At 47.2% G+C, this 21,911-nt stretch overlaps 1 protein-coding gene across 1 annotated transcript; it reads right to left on the bottom strand.

The window, feature by feature from the left end:
- Nucleotides 1–17,786: 17,786 nt before the first annotated feature.
- LOC147975544 (uncharacterized) lies at nt 17,787–18,152 on the bottom strand. Its single transcript, XM_087520478.1, has one exon. The coding sequence runs from the start codon at nt 18,150–18,152 to the stop codon at nt 17,787–17,789; it is 366 nt and encodes a 121-aa protein (XP_087376604.1).
- Between the last annotated feature and the right edge of the window lie 3,759 nt (nt 18,153–21,911).

Raw genomic sequence — 21,911 nt, 5'->3', positions numbered from 1 at the left:
TCGAGTGCTCTGTATCATCGTCCACTTTCAGAGGTCACGTGCAACAAGTGCCAACAGAAGGGTCACTATGCCAACAAGTGTCTCAATCAGAGGCGTCTTCCTCCTCCTCCTCCTCCTGTGAGGTCGGCAAGTACAGCGGTGGTCAAGCATAACCCCAAGCACGCCAAGGTCAACTTGATGAATGCAGCTCAGGCAGAGGACTCGTCAGTTGTCATCATGGGTAACCTTCCAGTTAACGATATTCCTGCAAAAGTTCTTTTTGACACTGGTGCATCGCATTGTTTCATTTCCAAACCTTTTGCATCGAAGTATGAGTGCGACTATCAGTATCTGCAAAATTCTTTGCAAATCGTGTCACCGGGCAAGCAAATGACAGCTAATTTCTGCGTCCCGGATATTACTATCACGTTGGGCGACTACAAATTTCTATCTTCTCCTATTGTTCTGGTGATTCGGATATTGATCTTATTCTCGGAATGGATTGGCTTTCTAAGCACAAGGCACATCTTGACTGTGCAGCCAGGCAGATTCAATTGACTCATTCGTCTGAGGATGTAATTGTCTTTGCCGCTCGTGATGATACTATCCGTCTGTTTTCTCTCAATGAGAAGGGTGAACTGGATGCTATCTCACAAATTCCAGTCGTTTGCGAATATCAAGACGTCTTTCCAGAAGAGCTTCCAGGAATGCCTCCGCACCGGCCAGTTGAATTCGTTATTGATCTTGAGCCCGGCACGGAACCAGTGTGCAAGCATCCTTACAAGCTCGGACCAGAAGAGTTGAAGGTGCTGAAGAAGCAACTCGATATTCAAGAGAGAATGGGTCTCATCCGGCCTAGTTCTTCTCCGTGGGGTTGTGGTGTTCTTTTTGTGAAGAAGAAGGATGGAACGGACCGACTTTGTGTTGATTACCGTCCATTGAACAAGAAGACCATCAAGAACAAATACCCACTTCCCAACATCAATGAGCTGTTCGAACAACTCAAATGTGCCCAAGTATTCTCCAAGCTTGATCTCCATATGGGTTATCACCAGATTCGAATCCGTGAGCAAGATATTTCCAAGACGGCTTTCAGGACAAGCTATGGTTCATATGAATACACTGTCATGTCTTTTGGCCTCGTCAACGCTCCTTTGACTTTCTCTCGCATGATGAACTTCATCTTCAACGCCTACACCAATGACTTCATTTTGGTCTATCTCGACGACATTCTGGTTTTCTCAAAGAACAAGGAAGATCATGCCAAGCACTTGCGTTTGGTTCTTGATAAGCTCAGGGAACACCAGTTCTACGCCAAGTTCTCCAAGTGTGAATTCTCGCTCGATGAGATTCTTTATCTTGGTCATATCATCTCTGCCAAGGGCATTGCGGTGAATCCTGAGAAGGTGTCTGCAATTGTGAATTGGGAACCTCCTCAGAACGTGAAGCAACTCCGTAGCTTCCTCGGTCTCACAAGCTACTGTCGAAGATTCGTTGAAAACTTTTCTAAGATCGCGAAGCCTCTCTCTAACCTTCTCCACAAGCACGTCAAATACGTTTGGTCTCCGGAGTGTGATATTGCTTTCAACACTTTGAAAGAGAAATTGATCACTGCTCCAGTTCTGACTCCGCCTGATGAATCCAAGCCGCACGAGGTCTTTTGTGATGCCTCTCTCCAAGGTCTTGGCGCAGTATTGATGCAAGAGAAGAAAGTTGTTGCTTATACCTCTCGCCAATTGAAGCCCAATGAGAAGAACTACCCCACTCATGATCTCGAGTTGGCGGCAGTTGTGCATGCTCTTTTGACTTGGAGACATCTCTTATTGGGAAGAAAAGTGGACATTTTCACTGACCACAAGAGTCTCAAGTAGATCTTCACTCAGCCTAATCTCAACCTTAGGCAAACTCGATGGGTCGAAATGATTCAAGAGTATAATCCGAGTATCGAGTATACTCCATTCAAGGCCAATGTGATTGCTGACGCATTGAGCAGGAAGGCTTATTGCAACAGTCTGATTCTCAAGCCTTATCAACCCGAGCTTTGTGAAGCTTTCCGCAAACTTCATCTGCAAGTTGTTCCTCAAGGTTTCCTCGCCAACCTTCAAGTCACTCCTACCTTGGAAGACCAGATTCGCCAAGCCCAGCTTCTTGATGCTATGGTGAAAAAGGTGAAGATTGGGATTGCCAAGAGTCAACCCAAGTACAAGTGCTACCGCCTTGACGACAAGGACACTCTCTTCTTCGAGGATCGTATTGTTGTGCCCAAAGGTGACCTTCATAAAGTGATCATGAACGAGGCTCACAATTCTCTCCTCTCCATCCACCCTGGGAGCACGAAGATGTATCAGGACCTCAAGCAGGCTTATTGGTGGACTCAAATGAAGTGAGAGATTGCTCAATTCGTGAATGAATGTGATGTCTGCAGAAGAGTGAAGGCAGAACACCAAAGGCCAGCTGGTCTCCTCCAACCTCTTGCCATTCCAGAATGGAAGTTTGACTACATTGAGATGGACTTCGTGACTGGGTTTCCAAAGTCCAAGCGTGGCAATGATGCTATATTCGTTGTCATCGACAAACTCACCAAAGTGGCTCATTTTCTGCCTATCAAAGAGTCAATGACTGCAGCTCAATTGGCGGAGCTCTATACCTCTCGAATTGTCTCTCTGCACGGTATTCCACAAGTGATATCTTCAGACTATGGCAGCATCTTTACCTCCAAGTTTTGGGATTCTTTTCAGAAGGCCGTGGGCACCAACATCCGCTTCAGCACAGCTTTCCATCCTCAAACTAGCGGTCAAGTCGAGCGTGTCAATCAGATTCTTGAAGATATGCTCAGGGCTTGTGTGATCTCCTTCGGCATGAAGTGGGAGGATTGTCTTCCTTATGCTGAATTCTCCTGCAACAACAGTTTTCAAGCAAGTTCGAGCAAGGCCCCATTTGAAATTCTGTATGGCAGGAAGTGTCGTATCCCTCTCAACTAGTCTGGAACCGGTGAACGTCAGTTTCTCGGAAATGACTTAATCACAGAGGCAGAGGAAATGTGCAAAGTCATTCGAGATAAGCTCGAAGCAGCCCAATCCCGCCAGAAGAGCTACTATGATAGTAAGCACCGTGATTTGGCTTTCGAGATTGGAGATCATGTTTACCTCCGCGTCTCTCCTATGAAAGGTACTCGTCACTTCGGTATCAAAGGGAAGCTTGCCCCCAGATACGTGGGACCTTTCAAGATTGTCAGCAAGAGAGGCGATCTCGTCTATCAACTCGAGCTTCCTTCAAACTTTGCAAATGTTCATGATGTGTTCCATGTCTCTCAGCTTCGAAAGTGCTTCAAGACTCCTGACCGCACCGTCAACTTCAAGGACATTGAGCTCCAAGAAGATCTCTCTTATCGTGAGCACCCCGTTGCTATTCTTGAAGAGACTGAACGTAAGACTCACAACAAGTCAATCAAATTCTTCAAAGTCAAGTGGTCACACCATTCCGACCGTGAAGCTACCTGCGAACGCGAGGATCACCTCCATTCTGAGTACCCGGCGTTCTTTCAGTCCTAGATCTCGGGATGAGATCCTTTCGTAGTGGTGGAGTGTTGTAACACCCCGGATGTAACTTACCCAATTTGTACTCCAACTCTTGCCGTTTCCGGCTTTAAGTTATTTTATTTTCTTGGGTTCGGGTCTTTGTCTCCGTGTGTTGTTATCGTTGTCATGCATCTCATATCATGTCTTCATGTGCATTGCATTTGCATACGTGTTCATCTCATGCATTCGAGCATTTTACCCGTTGTCCGTTTTGCATTCCGGCACTCCGTTCTCCTCCGGTGGTCATTTCTAGCTTTCTTTCGTGTGTGGGGATTAAACATTTCCGGATTGGACCGAGACTTGCCAAGCGGCCTTGGTTTACTACCGGTAGACCACCTGTCAAGTTTCGTACCATTTGGACTTCGTTTGATGCTCCAACGGTTAACCGAGGGACCGAAAAGGCCTCGTGTGTGTTGCAGCCCAACATTCCTCCATTTTGGCCCAAAACCCACCTAAACCCTCTCCATCATCTAGAGCGTTCGATCACAATCGCGTGGCCGAAAACTGCACCTCATTTGGACACTCCTAGCTCCCTCTATGCCTATATATAGACCCCTTCCCCGAAATCCGGATCTCCTCTCCCCCCTAACCCTAAAAATTCAGCTCCGCCGTCATCGGACACGTCCCGCCGCGACCGGACGCGTCCACCCACCGCGCCCAGCCAGCCACAGCGTATGTGGCACCCCGGCACCCGCCACTGGCGCGGCCCGCGGAAGCCCGCGGCCGGCCCTCTTCCACCGCCTCTCGGGCCGCGCCTCGACCGCGCCCCACGCCGCTCCTCTCCTCCGCGCGCCGCACGAGTCCGCCGGCGCCGCCCCGCCACACGACGCCGGCCGCCGCGCCGCCTCGCCTGTCGGCCGCCTCGCCGGCCACCGCGCGCCCGGCCGCAGCCGACCCCGCCGACCCCGCCGACCTCGTCGCCGGCGCCTCCCCGGCCGGCCCCTCCTCCTCTCAAGGCCCCTCTCCGGCAAGCCCCTGCTCCGGCGAGCTCGAGCGAACTCCGGCCGACGAACCTCGAACCGCGTGCCCCGGATCTGGATCTGGATCCCGACGGTTGATTTTTTGCCCGAAACCCTAGCTCATATGCTCCTGTTCATCGCATCGTAACTTTGCATCCGTAACTCCGTTTTTGGCATATAGCATATCAAAATGTTCGTCTCAGAGTGTAAATCATTTCATTCCATTGCATCATTTTCATTTGAGTTCATCTTGATGCCCGAAATGCTGTTAGAAGAGTGCTACTTGAGATAATTGTCAGATCTGCTACTCCATTTAGATATTTGTCATTTTTTGCCATGATTATTGTGTGCATGATATGCCCATGAGCTCTACATATGTTTTGTTAAGGGTTTTGCCATCTTTCCGGAGGTGCAACCCATGTATTTTTGTGATGTGTGTGGTGACTAGCACAAGCTTGCAAAGTGAGGCACTTGGTAATGCTGATTTCAGGGACTTAGCATTTCCACTAAGTCCTTGACCTGTTTATTTTATATGGCCATATGTTCATGTTGTTTCCTAGTGATCCGTGCCTCTTTTGAGGATGATCAGTAAGGATGTTTTGTTAATCTTGTAGTGCTCTATCCATCCATGTCTTTGGTTGCAATTATGGAGCACCCTAGCTTGAGTCAATCGAGCTCTACTTTTGCTACTTCGTGAATCTGGGCAGATTGTCTACTTGTTAGCGATTTTGCCGAGGATGTTGTAGTTGATCTGTGCATGCTATGCTATTGTTTTTTCCATGTCTAGCTTGCATTTTGTGTATTCTTGATGGGTGTATGCTTATATTGTCATGACTTGCTCCGTAGTGAGTGCATCGAGCTCGTAAACACGCCTACTTGATATCTATTTTCAGCATGCTCCAGTTTTCACCAAGTCTGAGAACTGATTATGTTTTTGCCATGTTCACATGCTTGCAATTGTATTTTCTGATCCCTTTTGGCTCAAGGTCACTAAGGGACTTTTGTTAAGCTCTTTGAGTAGCTCCATGCCATGCTTTACTTTGCCATGTTCAGGTCCTGTAGCATGTAGTTTTGTTGCTCTGAAGAGTGCTACCTGATCTGAAATTCCAGACAAGTGTTAATTTCACTAAGTCTGAAATCTGTTTGCCATATGCATTTTTTTCCATGCTTATTTGAACCTGTTAATGGATGATTTTGCCGTAGCTCAGTGCTAGACTTTTGTTAAGCATCTTGAATACATCCCTGCCATGTATTTTGTTGCCATGTTTGGGTGCTGTAGCATGTTCATCTTGTTGCATTTAGATGGCTACTTGCTGTAAATCGCAGACCGGTGTCATATTTGATTTGCTTGGCATTTCCAAACCGTCACTCCGATTCCGGCGTTATTTATATCGTTTTCAAGCGATTTCATCTCATCTTTCCAGTGGCACACTTGGATTCCCAAGTTGAGGCCAGGTTCATGCATTCCTTGTCACATCTTGCATATGCATCCCGCATCGCATCCCGCATAGCATATCATATTTGCATCATATTGTTTGAGCTTTGCACGTGGTTGATTGTGTTCCGTTTTCTTGTTTGTCTTGTTTGGGTAGAGTAGGGAGACGAGTTCGCTAACGAGGAGCCCGTTGAGTTTGCTTTCGAGGATCCAGTCAACTCTGACAACTTTGCAGGCAAGATGATCATACCCTCGAAATCACTACTATCTTTGCTTTGCTAGATGCTCGCTCTTTTGCTATGCCAATGCTAAGATGCCTACCACTTGCTTTCAAGCCTCCCAAATAGCCATGTCAAACCTCTAACCCACCATGTCCTAGCAAACCGTTGATTGGCTATGTTACCGCTTTGCTTAGCCCCTCTTATAGCGTTGCTAGTTGCAGGTGAAGATTGGAGGCCGTTCCTTGTTGGAACATTTATTTACTTGTTGGGATACCATTATATTGCCATGTTATCTTAATGCATCTATATACTTGGTAAAGGGTGGAAGGCTCAGCCTCTCGCCTAGTGTTTTGTTCCACTCTTGCCGCCCTAGTTTCCGGCATATCGGTGTTATGTTCCCGGATTTTGCGTTCCTTACGCGGTTGGGTTATAATGGAAACCCCTTGATAGTTTGCCTTGATTAAAGCTTTTCCAGCAATGCCCAACCTTGGTTTTACCATTTGCCACCTAGCCTCTTTTTCCCTTGGGTTTCCGGAGCCCGAGGGTCATCTTATTTTAGCCCCCCCCTGGGCCAGTGCTCCTCTGAGTGTTGGTCCAAACTAGAGTCCTGTGCAGCGTCCCCTCGGGGAAACTCGAGGTTTGGTTTTAGTTCTATGGAGAGCTCATCTGAGTGTGCCCTGAGAACAAGATATGTGCAGCTCCTATCGGGATTTGTCGGCACATTCGGGCGGTGTTGCTGGTCTTGTTTTAACCTATCGAAGTGCCTTGAAGAACCAAGGTACCGAGCCTGATCAGAATGTCTCGGGAGGAGGTCTATTCCTTCGTTGACCGTGAGAGCTTGTCATGGGCTAAGTTGGGACTCCCCTGCAGGGTGTTGAACTTTCGAAAGCCGTGCCCGCGGTTATGGGCAGATGGGAATTTGTTAATGTCCGGTTGTAGATAACTTGAACCTTTACTTAACTAAAATGAATCAACCGTGTGAGTTACCGTGATGGCCTCTTCTCGGCGGAGTCCGGGAAGTGGACACGGTGTTGGAGTAATGTTTGCGCAGGTTGCTCTCTAGTTTCTCGCTCGCGCTTTGCCTCCTCTTCTCGCTCTCTTTTGCGAATAGGATAGCCACCATATTTGCTAGTCGCTTGCTGCAGCCCCACATATATTTTTACCTTGCCTTACCAATAAGCTTAAATAGTCTTGATCACGAGGGTACGAGATTGCTGAGTCCCTGTGGCTCACAGATTACTATTACACCGGATGCAGGGCCTGATGATTTCGCTCCAGGTGACGCGCTCGAGCTCAAGTGGGAGTTCGACGAGGACTCTCAACAATATTATGTTTCCTTTCCTGATGATCAGTAGTGGTGCCCAGTTGGGGGTGATCGGGACCATGTCGCATGTTGGGTTATCTTTTATTTTGGCGCCGTAGTCGGGCCATGAGTGTTTGGATGATGTAGTGTTATTTATGTACTTGATTGACGTGGCAAGTGTAAGCCAACTATGTTATCTCCCCTTTTATTATCTATATATTACATGGGATGTTGTGAAGACTGTCTAACTTGCGACATATGCCTTCAATGCGATTATGTCTCTAAGTCGTGCCTCGACACGTGGGAGCTATAGTCGCATCGAGGGTGTTACATGACATGAGATGAAATGCATGACATGAACAAAATGCAAAACGAAGACAAAAACCCAACCACTGAGGATATAACATAACTTATAGCCGGAAATGGCAAGAGTTAGAGTTACAATTATGGAATGTTGCATCCGGGGCGTTACAACTCTCCACCACTATAAGAGGATCTCAACCCGAGATCTAGGACTAAAAGAATTCCGGATATTCGAAACAGAGGTGATCCTCGCGCTCCCAAGTGGCTTCTCGGTCGGAATGGTGAGACCGCTTAACTTTCTGGACTTTGATCGACTTCTTGCGAGTTTTGCGCTCAGTTTCTTCAAGAATGGCAATGGAATGCTCATGATAAGACAAATCTTCTTGGAGGTCAATCTCTTCGAAGTTGATAGTGCGCTCAGGCATCTTGAAGCACTTACGAAGTTGTGACACGTGAAACACATCATGCACATTTGCGAAGTTGGACGGAAGCTCGAGTTTATAGGCGAGGTCGCCTCTTTTGCCAATGATCTTCAAAGGACCCACGTGTCTAAAGGCAAGCTTCCCTTTGATACCGAAGCGTCGAGTGTCTTTCATTGGAGAGACGCGGAGGTAGACATGGTCTCCGATCTCGAAAGCCAAGTCACAGTTCTTGCTATCGTAGTAACTCTTATGGCACGATTGCGCGGCTTTGAGATTTTCATGGATGACTTTACACATTTCTTCAGCTTCTGTAATCAAGTCATTGCCAAGAAGATGATGTTCACCAGTCTCAGACAAATTGAGAGGAGTACAACACTTTCTGCCATATAGAATTTCAAATGGGGACTTGCCCGAACTTGCTTGGAAGCTGTTGTTGTAGGAGAACTCGGCAAATCGAAGACAATCTTCCCACTTCATACCGAAAGAGATGACACAAGCTCTGAGCATATCTTCGAGGATTTGATTGACTCGCTCGACTTGGCCACTAGTTTGAGGATGGAAAGCCGTGCTGAAGCGAATGTTGGTGCTCATGGCCTTTTGGAAGGAATCCCAAAACATGGAAGTGAAATGCTTCCGTGGTCTGAGGAGATCAATTGCGGAATTCCCTGCAACGAGACAATTCTGGAGGTGTATAGCTCTACCAATTGAGCTGCTATGATAGATTCTTTGATTGGAAGGAAACGAGCCACTTTTGTAAGCTTGTTAATGACAACGAAGATATCATCATTCCCACGCTTGGACTTGGGAAATCCAGTGACAAAGTCCATTGCGATATGATCAAACTTCCATTCTGGAATAGCAAGAGGTTGGAGGAGACCAGCTAGTCGTTGGTATTCTGCTTTCGCCCTTCAACAAACATCACATTCATTAACGAATTGAGCAATTTATCGCTTAATTCAAGTCCACCAATACGACTGCTTGAGGTCATGGTACATCTTCGAACTGCCTGGATGAATGGAAAGAAGAGAATTGTGTGCTTCGTTCATTATGACCTTCCTTAGATCACCTTTAGGAACCACAATCCGGTCCTCGAAGAATAAGGTGTCCTTGTCATCAATGCGATAGCACTTGTATTTGGGTAAGCCCTTGGCAATACCGTGTTTCACCATCTTCACCATGGTATCAAGGAGTTGTGCCTCACGAATTTGATCTTCCAAAGTTGGAGTGACTTGAAGGTTGGCAAGGAAACCATGAGGAACAACTTGGAGGTTGAGCTTGCAGAAAGCTTCACAAAGATCCAGTTGGAATGGCTTGAGAATTAAGCTGTTGCAACAAGCCTTCAAGCTCAAAGCACCTGCAATCACATTGGCCTTGCCTGGAGTATATTCCATGCTTGGATTGTACTCTTGAATCATTTCGACCCAACGAGTTTGGCAGAGGTTGAGGTTGGGTTGAGTGAAGATATATTTGAGGCTCTTGTGATTGGTAAAAATGTCCACTTGCCTTCCCAACAAGAGATGTCTCCATGTTATTAATGCATGGACAACTGCCGCCAACTCAAGATCATGAGTGGGGTAGTCCCTTTTGTTGGGCTTCAATTGGCGAGAAGTATAGGCCACAACTTTCTTCTCTTGCATTAACATAGCTCCGAGACCTTGCAACGAGGCATCACAGAAAACTTTGAATGGCTTGGACTCATCAGGAGGAGTTAGGACGGGAGCTGTGACGAGTTTCTCTTTGAGAGTGTTGAAAGTAACATCACACTCCACAGTCCAGGTATACTAGACATGCTTCTAGAGGAGGTTGGAAAGAGGCTTCGCAATCTTTGATAAATTCTCAAGGAATCTTCAGCAATAGCTTTCAAGTCCAAGGAAACTACGGAGCTGCTTGACGTTCTGAGGAGGCTCCCAATTCACAATTGGAAAAACCTTCTCTGGATTAACAGCAATGCCCTTTGCGGAGATGATGTGGCCAAGGTAAAGAACTTCATCAACCCAAAACTCACATTTGGAAAACTTTGCATAGAATTGATACTCTATGAGCTTGTCGAGCACCAATCGTAAATGTTTGGCATGATCCTTCTTATTCATGGAGAACACCAAGATATCATCGAGATACACCAGGACGAATTCATTTGTGTAGGGGTTGAAGATGAAGTTCATCATACGAGAGAATGTTGGAGGGGCATTGACAAGGCTGAAAGACATGACAGTGTATTCATAAGAACCAAGGCTTGTTCTGAATGCTGTCTTGGGGATATCTTCTTCACGAATGCGAATCTGATGATAACCCATATGGGGGTCATGCTTGGAGAACACCTTTGCACCTTTGAGTTGCTTGAAAAGCTCATTAATGTTGGGAAGTGGATACTTGCTCTTGATTGTCTTCTTGTTCAATGGACGGTAATCAACGCAAAGTCGGTCCGCGCCATCCTTCTTCTGGACAAAAAGAACACCACAACCCACGGAGATGAACTCGGTCTGATCAAACCCAGACGCTCTTTTTCATTGAGTTGTTTCTTCAACTCTTTCAGCTCCTTTGGTCCAAGCTAGTATGGACGCTTGCAAACTGGTTTAGTAACAGTCTCAAGATCGATAACGAACTCAACTGGCCGGTGAGGAGGCATACCCGGAAGCTCTTCTGGAAAGACATCTTGGTACTCACAAACAACTGGAATCTGAGAAATAGCGTCTAACTGGCCCTTCTCATTGAGAGAGAACAACGGAATGGTTTCATCACGAGCAGCATAGATGATCACATCCTCAGAAGAGTGTGTCAATTTAATCTCCCTAGCAGCACAATCAAGGAAGGCCTTGTGCTTAGAAAGCCAAACCATGCCGAGAATTAGATCAATATCAGAGTCGTCGAGAACAATTGGAGCAGCCAGAAATTTATAGTTGCCCATCTTGATACCAACATTTGGAACCAACATGCTAGAGCTCAAATGCTTAGCCGGAGAAACAACTTGCAATGCTATAGGTATTACCTCTGTGTCATGCTTCGATGCAAATGGATATGACATGAAATAATGCGATGCACCAGAATCAACTAAGACTTTTGTAGGAATATCATTAACTAGAAGATCACCCATGATCACTTATGAAGAATCCTCTGCTTGAGTTGCATTCATCATGTTCACCCTTGCAGACTTGGGATTATGCTTGACCACTGCATTGCTTGAAGACTTCACCGGAGGAGGAGGCGAAAGGCGCCTTTGGTTGAAGCACTTGTTTGCATAGTGACCTTTCTGCTAACACTTGTTGCAAGTAACCTCTGAGAGCAGACGATGATAAGGAGGAGGAGCACCTGTCCTCGGAGCTTGAGTTTGAGACTTGTTCTGATAGCCTGGGTTGGGTGGGTGGGAAGATCCATGGCCACCTTTGTTCTTCTGCTGGTAGGGCTGACGAAACGGAGGAGGCAGAGGAAGCCTGAACTTCCGTTGCTTAGCTGCCACTTGTGAGGAAGAAGAAGACTGAACTGCATCCCTGATTCTCTTCTTTGAAGCCTCACACTTGATCTGAGCAGCTTCTTGCTTGAGGGCCATGTTATAGAACTGGTCGAACTGAGTAGGCTCAACAAGAACGAGCGCTAACTGCAGATCCTCTCTGAGGCCACCCCTGAAGTGATAGATCATGCTCTTTTCATCAGGAACGTCCTGCCTTGCGAAGCGAGCAAGTTTCTGAAACTGGATGTTGTATTGATACACGGACATGCTTCCTTGCTTGAGATTGCAGAATTCCTCACACTTGCTCTCAACAACACTTGTTGGAATGTGGTGAGCTTTAAAATCCTGACAGAAGTCATCCCAGGTAATCACTCGACCTCCTATGGAATCTTTGTATAGCTTATACCAATCAGCTGCTTGGTCCTTGAGCTGAAAAGAAGCAAACTTGACGTAGTCCTCAGGCCTGACATTGCTACATTCAAAATGCATGCTGATGTCCATGAGCCAATCATCAGCGTCCATGGCCTCGGCACAATTGCTGAAAGACTTTGGCTGATTTGCAAGAAACTAGTTGCGGGTAGCAAACTAAGGCTGATTGTTGAATTGCCCTTGACCTTGATTCCCTTGGTTGCCTTGATGTTTGTTGCGCTCTTGCAAGAGTTGCAAAAGCATCTGGGTATTGGCGTTGGTGGCTGCCATGACAGCTTGCCATGCCTCCAGAGGCGGAGGAGGTGGTAGAGGCGGAGGGTTCGCCTGATCTTCATCGTTACGTTGCGGATTCAGACGAGTAGGAGGAGCCATCCTGAAGAGGGTGACATCCATTAGAACCATGATAGACAGATAGACAAGCTGAATCAACAGATAGAAATTGCAACATATAGTCTTCACAATAAACATTCGAACAAAGATTGAACAAATGAATTCCAAAGTTAACATTACGCGACCATTAAGGTGAGAAGCCACTTAGATAAAGGTTGATGAAAGAAACAACAAGGTATTACTTGAGCAAATAAATGGTAACGATCACCCAATCACATACCAATTATCTGTCGGAAGAATAACTAAGAGCTACTTGAATTCCCACCTATTAACTCCCAAAACTTTCTAGTTATGCAATCTGGTGTTGCGGATACAGGGAGGCACAATATATATCACACAACTAACAAGCCCTACGCTCCAACTGTATCCATCCGTCAACACATAGCCAGGAAAACTCCGAAAATCATGTACCTCAACCTTCGAAAAGCATCCGTTATACGAGTTGTGGAAATACTCCCGAACTTCCTCCCCTGTACTAGGTGGCATCGAGGTTATCTCAGCACTAATTGCATAAAAGAGATTTTCGATGTCGACGAACTAAGGTATTCCAGAACTGCAACGATAAAATTGTGACGACAACACCTCGGAGCTCAACTCCCCGGGACACTGCCACAACCCCTAAATTTCAGGGGCACCAAGAACAATGTTCTCGTCACAAGAATATCAGAACGATCCCAAGATACTCGCGTGATCCTAATTTTGTTTAGTGAAGTTGAGGAGAGGAAAGTTAAAAAATCTACATCAGGAGGCCTCACCAGAGCGACAAAGGGGACTGAGGAGTAAAAATAATCCTACTCGCCAATATATATAATCTTAAGACTCAAAACATTTTTATTCTAGACTCAACAACGTCAGCGATTCGATCAAGCAGGGGGCTTCTAAGTCGGGGATGGCTCTGATACCAACTTGTAACACCCAAGATGCGGCCATATCTCCCACATGTCAAGGCACGACTTAGAGGCATAACCGCTTTTTGGTTTTTGTCACAAGAAGGGTCATCTTCACACAATCCCATGTAATGAAACAAGGATACATAAATAGTTGGCTTACAATCGCCACGTCACACATTGATCAAATAATTCATACATCATTCACAGTACACACATAATCCGACTACGGACAAATCCAAATGAAAAGAAGATAACCCCAAATGCTAAATCCCGATTGTCCCAACTAGGCGCCACTACTGATCATCCGGAAAAAGACATGTAGTAACAGCCAAGGTCCTCGTCGAACTCCCACTTGATTTTGGTAGCATCACCTGCACTGGTATCATCGGCACCTGCAACTGTTTTGGTAGTATCTATGAGCCACGAGGACTCAGCAATCTGAAAACCCGCGAGGTCAAGACTATTTAAGCTTATGGGTAGGATGTGGTTATGAGGTGGAGCTGCAGCAAGCGCTAAGAAAATATGGTGGCTAACATACGAGTACAAGAGTAAGATGAGAAACTACGCAACGGTCGTAATCTAGAAGCGATCACTAAGTGATCTGAAGAACTTACGTTCAAACATAACCCAACTGTGTTCACTTCCCAGACTTCGCCGAAAAGAGACCATCAAAGTTACACACAAAGTTGTTGTATTTTAATTAAGTCAAGTGTCAAGTTTTCTACAACCGGATATTAACAAATTCCCATCTGCCACATAACCGCGGGCACTGCTCTCGAAAGTTTATACCCTGCAGGGGTGTCCCAACTTAGCCCATCACAAGCTCTCATGATCAACGAAGGATATTCCTTCTCCCGGAATAGCCCTATTAGTCTCGGAATCCTGGTTACAAGACATTTCAACAATCGTAAAACAAGACCAGCGAGACCGCCTGATGCGCGGACAAATCCCGATAGGAGCTGCACATATCTCTTTCTCAGGGCACACTGGATGGGACAATCTACAAGTAAAACCAACCCTCGAGTTTCCCCGAGGTGGCCCCGTAGGCTGCTCGGTTCGGACCTACACTCAGAGGAGCACTGGCCCAGGGGGTTGAATTAAGAAAATCCTCGGGGTCCAGAAAGTCCCTAGGCAAGTTTTAGTTGTTATTAAGCAAATGGTAAAACCAAGGTTGGGCCTTGCTGGAGGAGTTTTATTCAAAGCGAACTGTGAAAGGAGTCCCATAACCCCAACTGCGTGAGGAACACAAAATCAAGTAACATAAAACTGGTATGACAGAGGCTAGGGCGGCAAGCATGGAACAAAACACCGAGAAAAAGGACAAGCCTTCCACCCTTTTCCAAGTATATATATATGCATTAATTAAATTAGAGATATTGTGATATCCCAACATAGCCATGTTCCAACATGGAACAACCTGCAAGGCACCTACAACTAGCAACGCTATAAGATGGGCTTAGCAAAAGCGGTAACATAGCCAGACAATGGTTTGCTAGGAAGGTGGGTTAGAGGCTTCACATGGCAATATGGGAGGCATGATAAACAAGTGGTAGGTAGCGCGACATAGCGATAGAGCGAACAACGAGCAAGCAAAGATAGAAGTGATATAGGGGTAATAATCATCTTGCCTGCAAAGTTCTCAGGGTTGTCGAAAGCCTGCTCCTCGTGAACATACTCAACAGGATCCTCGTTCACGAACTCGTCTCTCGGATATACCCAAAGCAAGAACACAAGCAAGGGAACAACAATCAATCACGGTGCAATGCACAAGCAACATGATGCAAGATTGGGAATGGAATGCAAGGTATGATGTGCAATGCATATGGGTACTCTGGAAGGAAAAGGGTGATCATGGCATCAACTTGGCAAACCAAGCATGCCACTGGAAAGATGGTGTGATTTCGGTCGAAATCGATATAAGGATCACCGAAAACGGATGCACGGTTTGCAAATGACGAGCAAAACAAGAACGATGCAAAAGTACGCTTAACAGCATCATTGAACTTAAGATGCATCACGAAACTATGCTACAACACTCCAACATAGTAACAAAGCACATGGAAGTAAAGTACAAGTGAAGCTCTATAAATCATGCACACTGAGCTCCTGCTAGAACTCACTAGAACAAGCCTAAAACAACATGGAAAAAATGCAAATGAGAACAGCTTCAAAGACTTGGTGAAAATACTAAACATGGTATAAACAGCATCAGGTAGCAATGTTTAGAGCTAGAAAACAACATGCTACAAGAACTTATCATGGAAAGAAAGGCATGGCATGCTAGTACTAAAGGCAAAGAACAAAACTCCCTTACTGAACTTTAGCCAAAGATGCACAGAAAAGATGGTAGCATCAATGCAAACATGGCAAGTGATATGAACGGTTTCAAACAGTAGGAAAACATAGCATGGCAGAAACAGATTCATGATAGCAACTTTGCAAACTCATGCCACTCACCACAAAGCATTTCATGGCATCACAAGGTAACCAATAGTAAGAAGAGACATTTATGAAGCTAAACATGGCAATATCAAGTTCATAGGGTGCATGGATAACTAGCAAAACACATGGAAAAAATGCACTTCATGTTAACAATCTGCCAGCAACAATATTTAGCAAAAGTAGATCATGGTAATGACAAGCTACACTACTCCATAAATACAACCAGAGGCAAGTATGGATAGAGCATAACCATATCTTCAAAACACTCTTACTGAATTTCATCAAAATATGCATGGATCTACTTGTTTCAACAAGTCAACATAGCAACAAAATGTAACAGGAAAGGACAGAAAAATACTAGTATCTGAAAACAACAACATCATGTGGCCTACTTTGCATGCTTGTGTTTTTCACCACACAGCCCATAAAAATATAAGGCTTGCACAAGTGTAAATATGGCATGAAGAAGCAACTAAAACATGTAGACATAATGCTCAAAATTGAACAGACAAAATGCAATGAAAATGACAAATCAGCAAGTTATGATGAAATCCAGCAGACAACATCATATAGCACTTTTACAACAAATATTGAGGCATCATTATGGACAGTAACATACATGAAAATGGCACAAACATGTAGAGAATCTCGAGATGAACATTTCGATATATCATATGCGCAAATCGGAGTTGTATGCATGGAGATATGACATGTCAAACATGAGCACATGATATAGAAATATTTCGGGACTTAAAAGGATTTTACCCCCGGATCTAGGGTTTCACCCGGCATAGAATTCGATGCAGCGGCGGATCTCGCTGGAGAAGGACGCAAGGAGGTCGGATATGGGTCTGGCGAGGCGGGTGTTGGCCGGCGCGAGCGGATCCGGTGAGGTGGCGTGGCGCTACGGCTCGGTGGAGCGGCGACCGGTGACGGCGGGGTCGGGCGACAGGACGGCGGAACGAGCCGGTGTCAAGGCGGCGGGCTCCGGCACTGGCCGGCAATGGCAGACAGTGGCCGGCGATGGCAGGTCATGGCGGAGGGGGCGGCGCGAGGCGCTGGTGCGGGCGGCAGACGGCGGTGGGGGCACAGGCTCGCGCGGGCCGGATCTGGGCCATGCGGCGGTGGGCGGGGGAGCGGTGACATGTTGCGCCCTGATTCGTTGAGGTGGCGGTGCGGACACGTCCGGCGGTGCGAGGTGGAAGAAGGCTAGGGTTTGCCCGCAAATTTTGGGGGGAGATACATATATATAGGTAGGGGAGCTAGAGAGTCCAAATGAGGTGCGGTTTTCTCCCACACGATCGTGATCCAACGAAGGAGAGCATGGAGGGGGTTTAGATGGGCTAGTGGGCTGTTTTGGAGGGGTGTTCGGCTGCAATGAGAGAGGGGCCTTTGCGGTTACCCGGTTAACCATTTGGGCATCAAACGACCTCCAAATGGAATGAAATTTGACAGGCGGCCTACTGGTGATGTACCAAGGCCACTCGACAAATCTCGGCCCATTTCGAGAATGTTTTTCTCCTGCTCACGAAACGAGATCTGAGGGGTGCAACGGGTGCATGTGTGAGTGTCGGATTCCAAAACAAACAATGGGGAAAATGACCGGATGCATGAGACGAACACAAATGCAAATGAGATGCAGATGATGACATGAGATGAAATGATGACATGAACAAAATGCAAAACGAAGACAAAAACCCAACCACGGAGGATAACATATCACATAGCCGGAAATGGCAAGAGTTGCAGCTACAATTATGGAATGTTACATCCAGGGCGTTACAGGGACCTTCTTCACTTGGGGTGCAGTGACCTTGGATCTCTTGCTGTTGGAGCTCTCTGGCACGTCATCAACAGGCACAGCGCACTCCGAAGAGGTACGCTTCACAGATTCCTTGTCAGCGTCCTTGCTACCCTTCTTCTTTCCTCTGTCCTCCTTGGCGGGGACTGTTGCTGCCGCTGCCTCTGCCGCGACTGCGTCACGGTACATCTAGTCCACACAAATGATTGCATCCTTCTCATCTGATGGGATGGTAATGACTCCCAGAGGCCCAGGCATCTTCAAGGTGTTGTAGACATAGTGAGATGCCGCTATGAATATAGCCAGGGCTGGGTGGCCAAGGATCCCATTGTACAGTAGGTGGAGGTCAACCACATCAAACACAATCTTCTTAGTCCGGTAGTTCAGCTCTCCCCCAAATGTTACCGGCAGCGTGATCTTTCCCTTAGGATGGCTCCTGCCGGGATTAACTCCTTGAAATGTATCAGTAACTTCTAGCTCTTCCTCTGCTATCTGAAACTTGCTGATAACTGCCGGGGAGATCAGATTCAACCCGGCCCCGCCGTCCACCAACATCTTCGTGACCTTGACCTTGTTAATTGTTGGAGAGACCAACAACAGCAAACACCCTACCGCGGTGGTACGGCTAGGATGATCCTCTTCGTCAAAGATGATGGGCGTGTGCCACCATTTGAGCGGCTTCCGGGCCTCTGGCGCTGGTTCCACGGCATTGACTTCCCGTGCCCACCGTTTGAGTTGGCGGTGAGAGGTGTGCAAAGATGCACCCCCTTCAATACATAGGGCGTCAGTGGCCTTTTGAAACTCCTGCTCACTAGTTTCCTCTTCATCCCCTCCATCACTCTCATCATCAGAAACTTCCTTCTCTCGACCTCTGGTGGGTTTTCCTTGGTTCCTGAGGGGTTTGCCAGGGCGATTTACTTCACCACCTTGGCCTTTACCGCCAGCAACATTTTGACCCCTTTCCTTGCCATGCTTCTCATACTCTGCTCTCTGTCTCTTGACAAGCTGCTCAACCTGATAGCACTCTTGAAGGTCATGGCCTTTGGTCTGATGAATCTTCAAGTACGGCCCATCACCTTCCCAAGCCTTCTAGGTAGCCGTGGCCTCTCGGTAGTCAGCGCACACGGCATCGTCCTTGCCGGGGGCCTCAACTTTGGCCTTCCTGTCCATACTAGGTGTACCCGATCCTTCAACAGTCATCAATGTATTATCCTTCTGCTTCTTTCTGCGCTTCTTGCCCTTCTTCTGACTAGTTGATTCATCATCATCCTCTGAATCGATGTTGGTGCAATCTTCCTCTCCACGCAACTTCCTTCCCTCCTCCATCCAAGCACACTTATCCACCAAGGTGTAAAGCTCCTTCACAGTCTTGGGCAACCGCACATTCATCTTGGAACGAATCCGGCGGTTGCGCACATTGGACTAGAAGGCAGCTATCACAGCTACTGGATGGATATTAGATGTAGGGTGGAACCCTAGATGGCTGATCTTTCACGAAAGGAGCGCATCCCGCGAAGAACACGAGGGGAAACACGAGGGGAAAATCACAAGGGGAACACAAGAGAACACTCTAACCAACAAGATGTAGTCACACATATGCTAGATCCATGAACACAAAAGGAGATACATGATCCATGATCAACAAGGGATGATACACGGTAAACGGTTCTTCTCCAAAGGAGGTATTGATGGGGCCACCCAAAAGGGGTTCCTGAATCCAAGGAGATCTTCTCCGAAGAGGGGCCGTGGTCTCTCTCTTGGAGTAGATCTGTAATGGATGAGCAAAGCTCTATCTCTTGTGAGCTACTACTTTGCTAACCCTAACTAGGGGGAGGAGGGGGTCTATATATAGTGTTAGCCCATGAATGGGTGAGTGAGAGGGGGGATACATTGGCCCTTGGCCCGTTCACTATGCGTAGACAGGCGCCGGATGTCCGGGATGGGGGCCGGATGTCCAGGGCTTCGCGACGGGCCAGATGTCTGGGCTGGCCTGGGTCTTCCAGTTGCATTCGGTGATGGAGGGGCCGGATGTCCGGGACTTCGGGAGGAGCCGGATGTCCGGAGTGATGTCCGGATGTCTGGGCTACGCTGGTCCTTTCCGGTGTTCTCTGGATAGCCGATGACGGATTTCCGGGGCAAGAGCCGGATGTCCGGGTTGGACCGGATGTCTGGGCTGGGGCCGGATGTCCGGCTGCTGTAGCAGCTGGCTCTTCTTCCTTCTCCTTCCTTCGCTTCCGCACACACTTGGCCTTGGTCCTTGGGCTCTCCATGGTCTCCTCGGGTGTACTTGAGTATGCACAAGGTCCGCGCTTGAAGTAGCATCCATGTCTTACATGCAGAAAGGGACGATTCGTAAAGAGCGAGTTCACCTTAGGTCCACTGGCGTATGCTCGAGTGTACATGGGGATGATCGTAGGATGCTCCACATAAATATTTGGGATGTTCCTATGAACTTTTCCAAATCTTTGTAAATACTTACGGAGGGTTTCTCCTTCCTTCTATTGGAGAAGCTGCAGGTCGGCCTGGCTCTTGATGGCCGCCGGTGAAGGCGCCAATGAAATCATGGCACAGGTCATCCCACAATGAATGGAGTTCTCCGGCAGGTGCATCAGGCAAGACCTCACATTGGACTTGAGAGCCAAAGGGAAGTAGTTGGCAAACACCTTCTCATCTCTTCCCCCGGAAGCCTGAACAGCGATGGTGTAGATGCTTAGAAACTCTACCGGGTTTAGCCTTCCCTCATACTTCTCATGTATCTCTGGCTTGAACATGTGAACAGACGACCAACGGATTTGCCGCAGCTCACGAGTAAAGGCAGGGCACCCAACCTCGAAAGGTAGGCATCTGCCAGTACCGAGCACGGGTTCGTCAACGTCGGGGCCGATGCACCCATCAATCCGGTGGTGGTCGTCGAGGTGTTGCTCAACAACAACGCGCGTGTCTCCCCTCCGCCTATCCTACCTGGCTCGCCGTTGGCCTGGATGTGCTCGAGGGTCAGGCCAAAGATGTCACGGGAAACCACAGCTACCTATGGGACCAGAGGGCCCCTTGTTGGTTCGGCAGGGGGACGTCGCGTTGCACAAAGAGCAGACAAGCATGGGGCAGCACGGCAGAGAACATGCAGGCAATTTTACCCAGGTTCGGGCCACCGCGAGGCGTAAAACCCTACTCCTTCTTTGGTGGATTGATGGTGGAAGAGTGCTGGTGGAGCGTAGTGCACTTGCCCGGCAGGGGCGGCAGGGGCTACGCGCGTATGGGGGAGTGAGTTATCCAACCTTCTAACCCTTTCTACGGTTTCCATGGGCCTCCTTTTATAGATTAAGGGGTTACCACAATGGAAAAGTAGTCATTATGCACTGATAAGATAGCAAACAGTGCTATCATACCTAACTCTGCAAGCTAGCAGGGTGCATTAAATGCACCACTTAACGTTATGTCATTGGTTGTCCGGCAAGCCTTACCAGGCTATCTCGCCAGCTCCACGCCTTCTTGCTTGACACATTGCGGGACGGGTGTCATCTGTAGGCATTCCCGGTAGAAAGAGGCCGCCATGTGGTGAATAACTGCCACTTAGTCACTTTGCGGCTTGACACCGCACTGATTGATGATGTGAGTCGTGGCAGAGTGGTTGGGTGAGGTGGTTCATCGCTCACGAGTCCAGGCAGACCCTACTGAGACGCCTTGGACGTCATCTTCCGGGGATGGCCCCGTCGTTGTCGAGCTCGCCTGCCCGGCAAGGGAGGCTTTTCTCCTGGTGGTATCTTACTTCTCTGGCTTGACTTTGGTCCTCATGATCTGCATGTTGGTCCTTCGAAGTTCTTGGTCTCTTGTTCTTTGACTTGGGTTGGTCTTTCAATCTTGTTCCCATGCCTATGCATAGTCTGGGCAACAGACCCAGGGTTTGTTGCATCGACACACTTCACTTATATATTTTGAGTATGGCTTTATAGAATGCTTCATGTGCTTCACTTATAACATTTGAAGTTTGGATTGCATGTTTCTCTACATATATAAAATTGTTATTTGTAGAATTCTCTTTTGCTTCACTTATATTTATTAGAGTATTTTCTTTTGTAGAAAGAATTAAACTCTCTTGCTTCACTTATATCTATTTAGAGAGTCATCAGGAATTGTTCATTCACGTGGTTAGTCATAAAATCCTACATAAAACTTATGGATCACTGAATATGATATGTTTGATTCCTTGCAATAGTTTTGTGATATAGAGATGATAATATGGGGAGGTACTAGTGAATGATTATGGTCTAGTAAGAATATTAGCGTTAAGGTTTGTGATTCTCGAAGCATGCACGT

The sequence above is a fragment of the Triticum urartu genome, chromosome 4A, assembly GCF_056163025.1.
Source record: "Triticum urartu cultivar PI428250 chromosome 4A, HENAU_Tu73, whole genome shotgun sequence".
Lineage (NCBI taxonomy): Eukaryota > Viridiplantae > Streptophyta > Magnoliopsida > Poales > Poaceae > Triticum > Triticum urartu.
Note: the sequence above shows the minus strand (reverse complement) of the source record. Positions and strands in the feature narration are given on the sequence as shown.

Coding starts and splice junctions, on each gene's coding strand:
- LOC147975544 (XM_087520478.1), bottom strand. CDS start 18,152: ATGTTGGTGGACGGCGGGGCCGGGTTGAATCTGATCTCCCCGGCAGTT.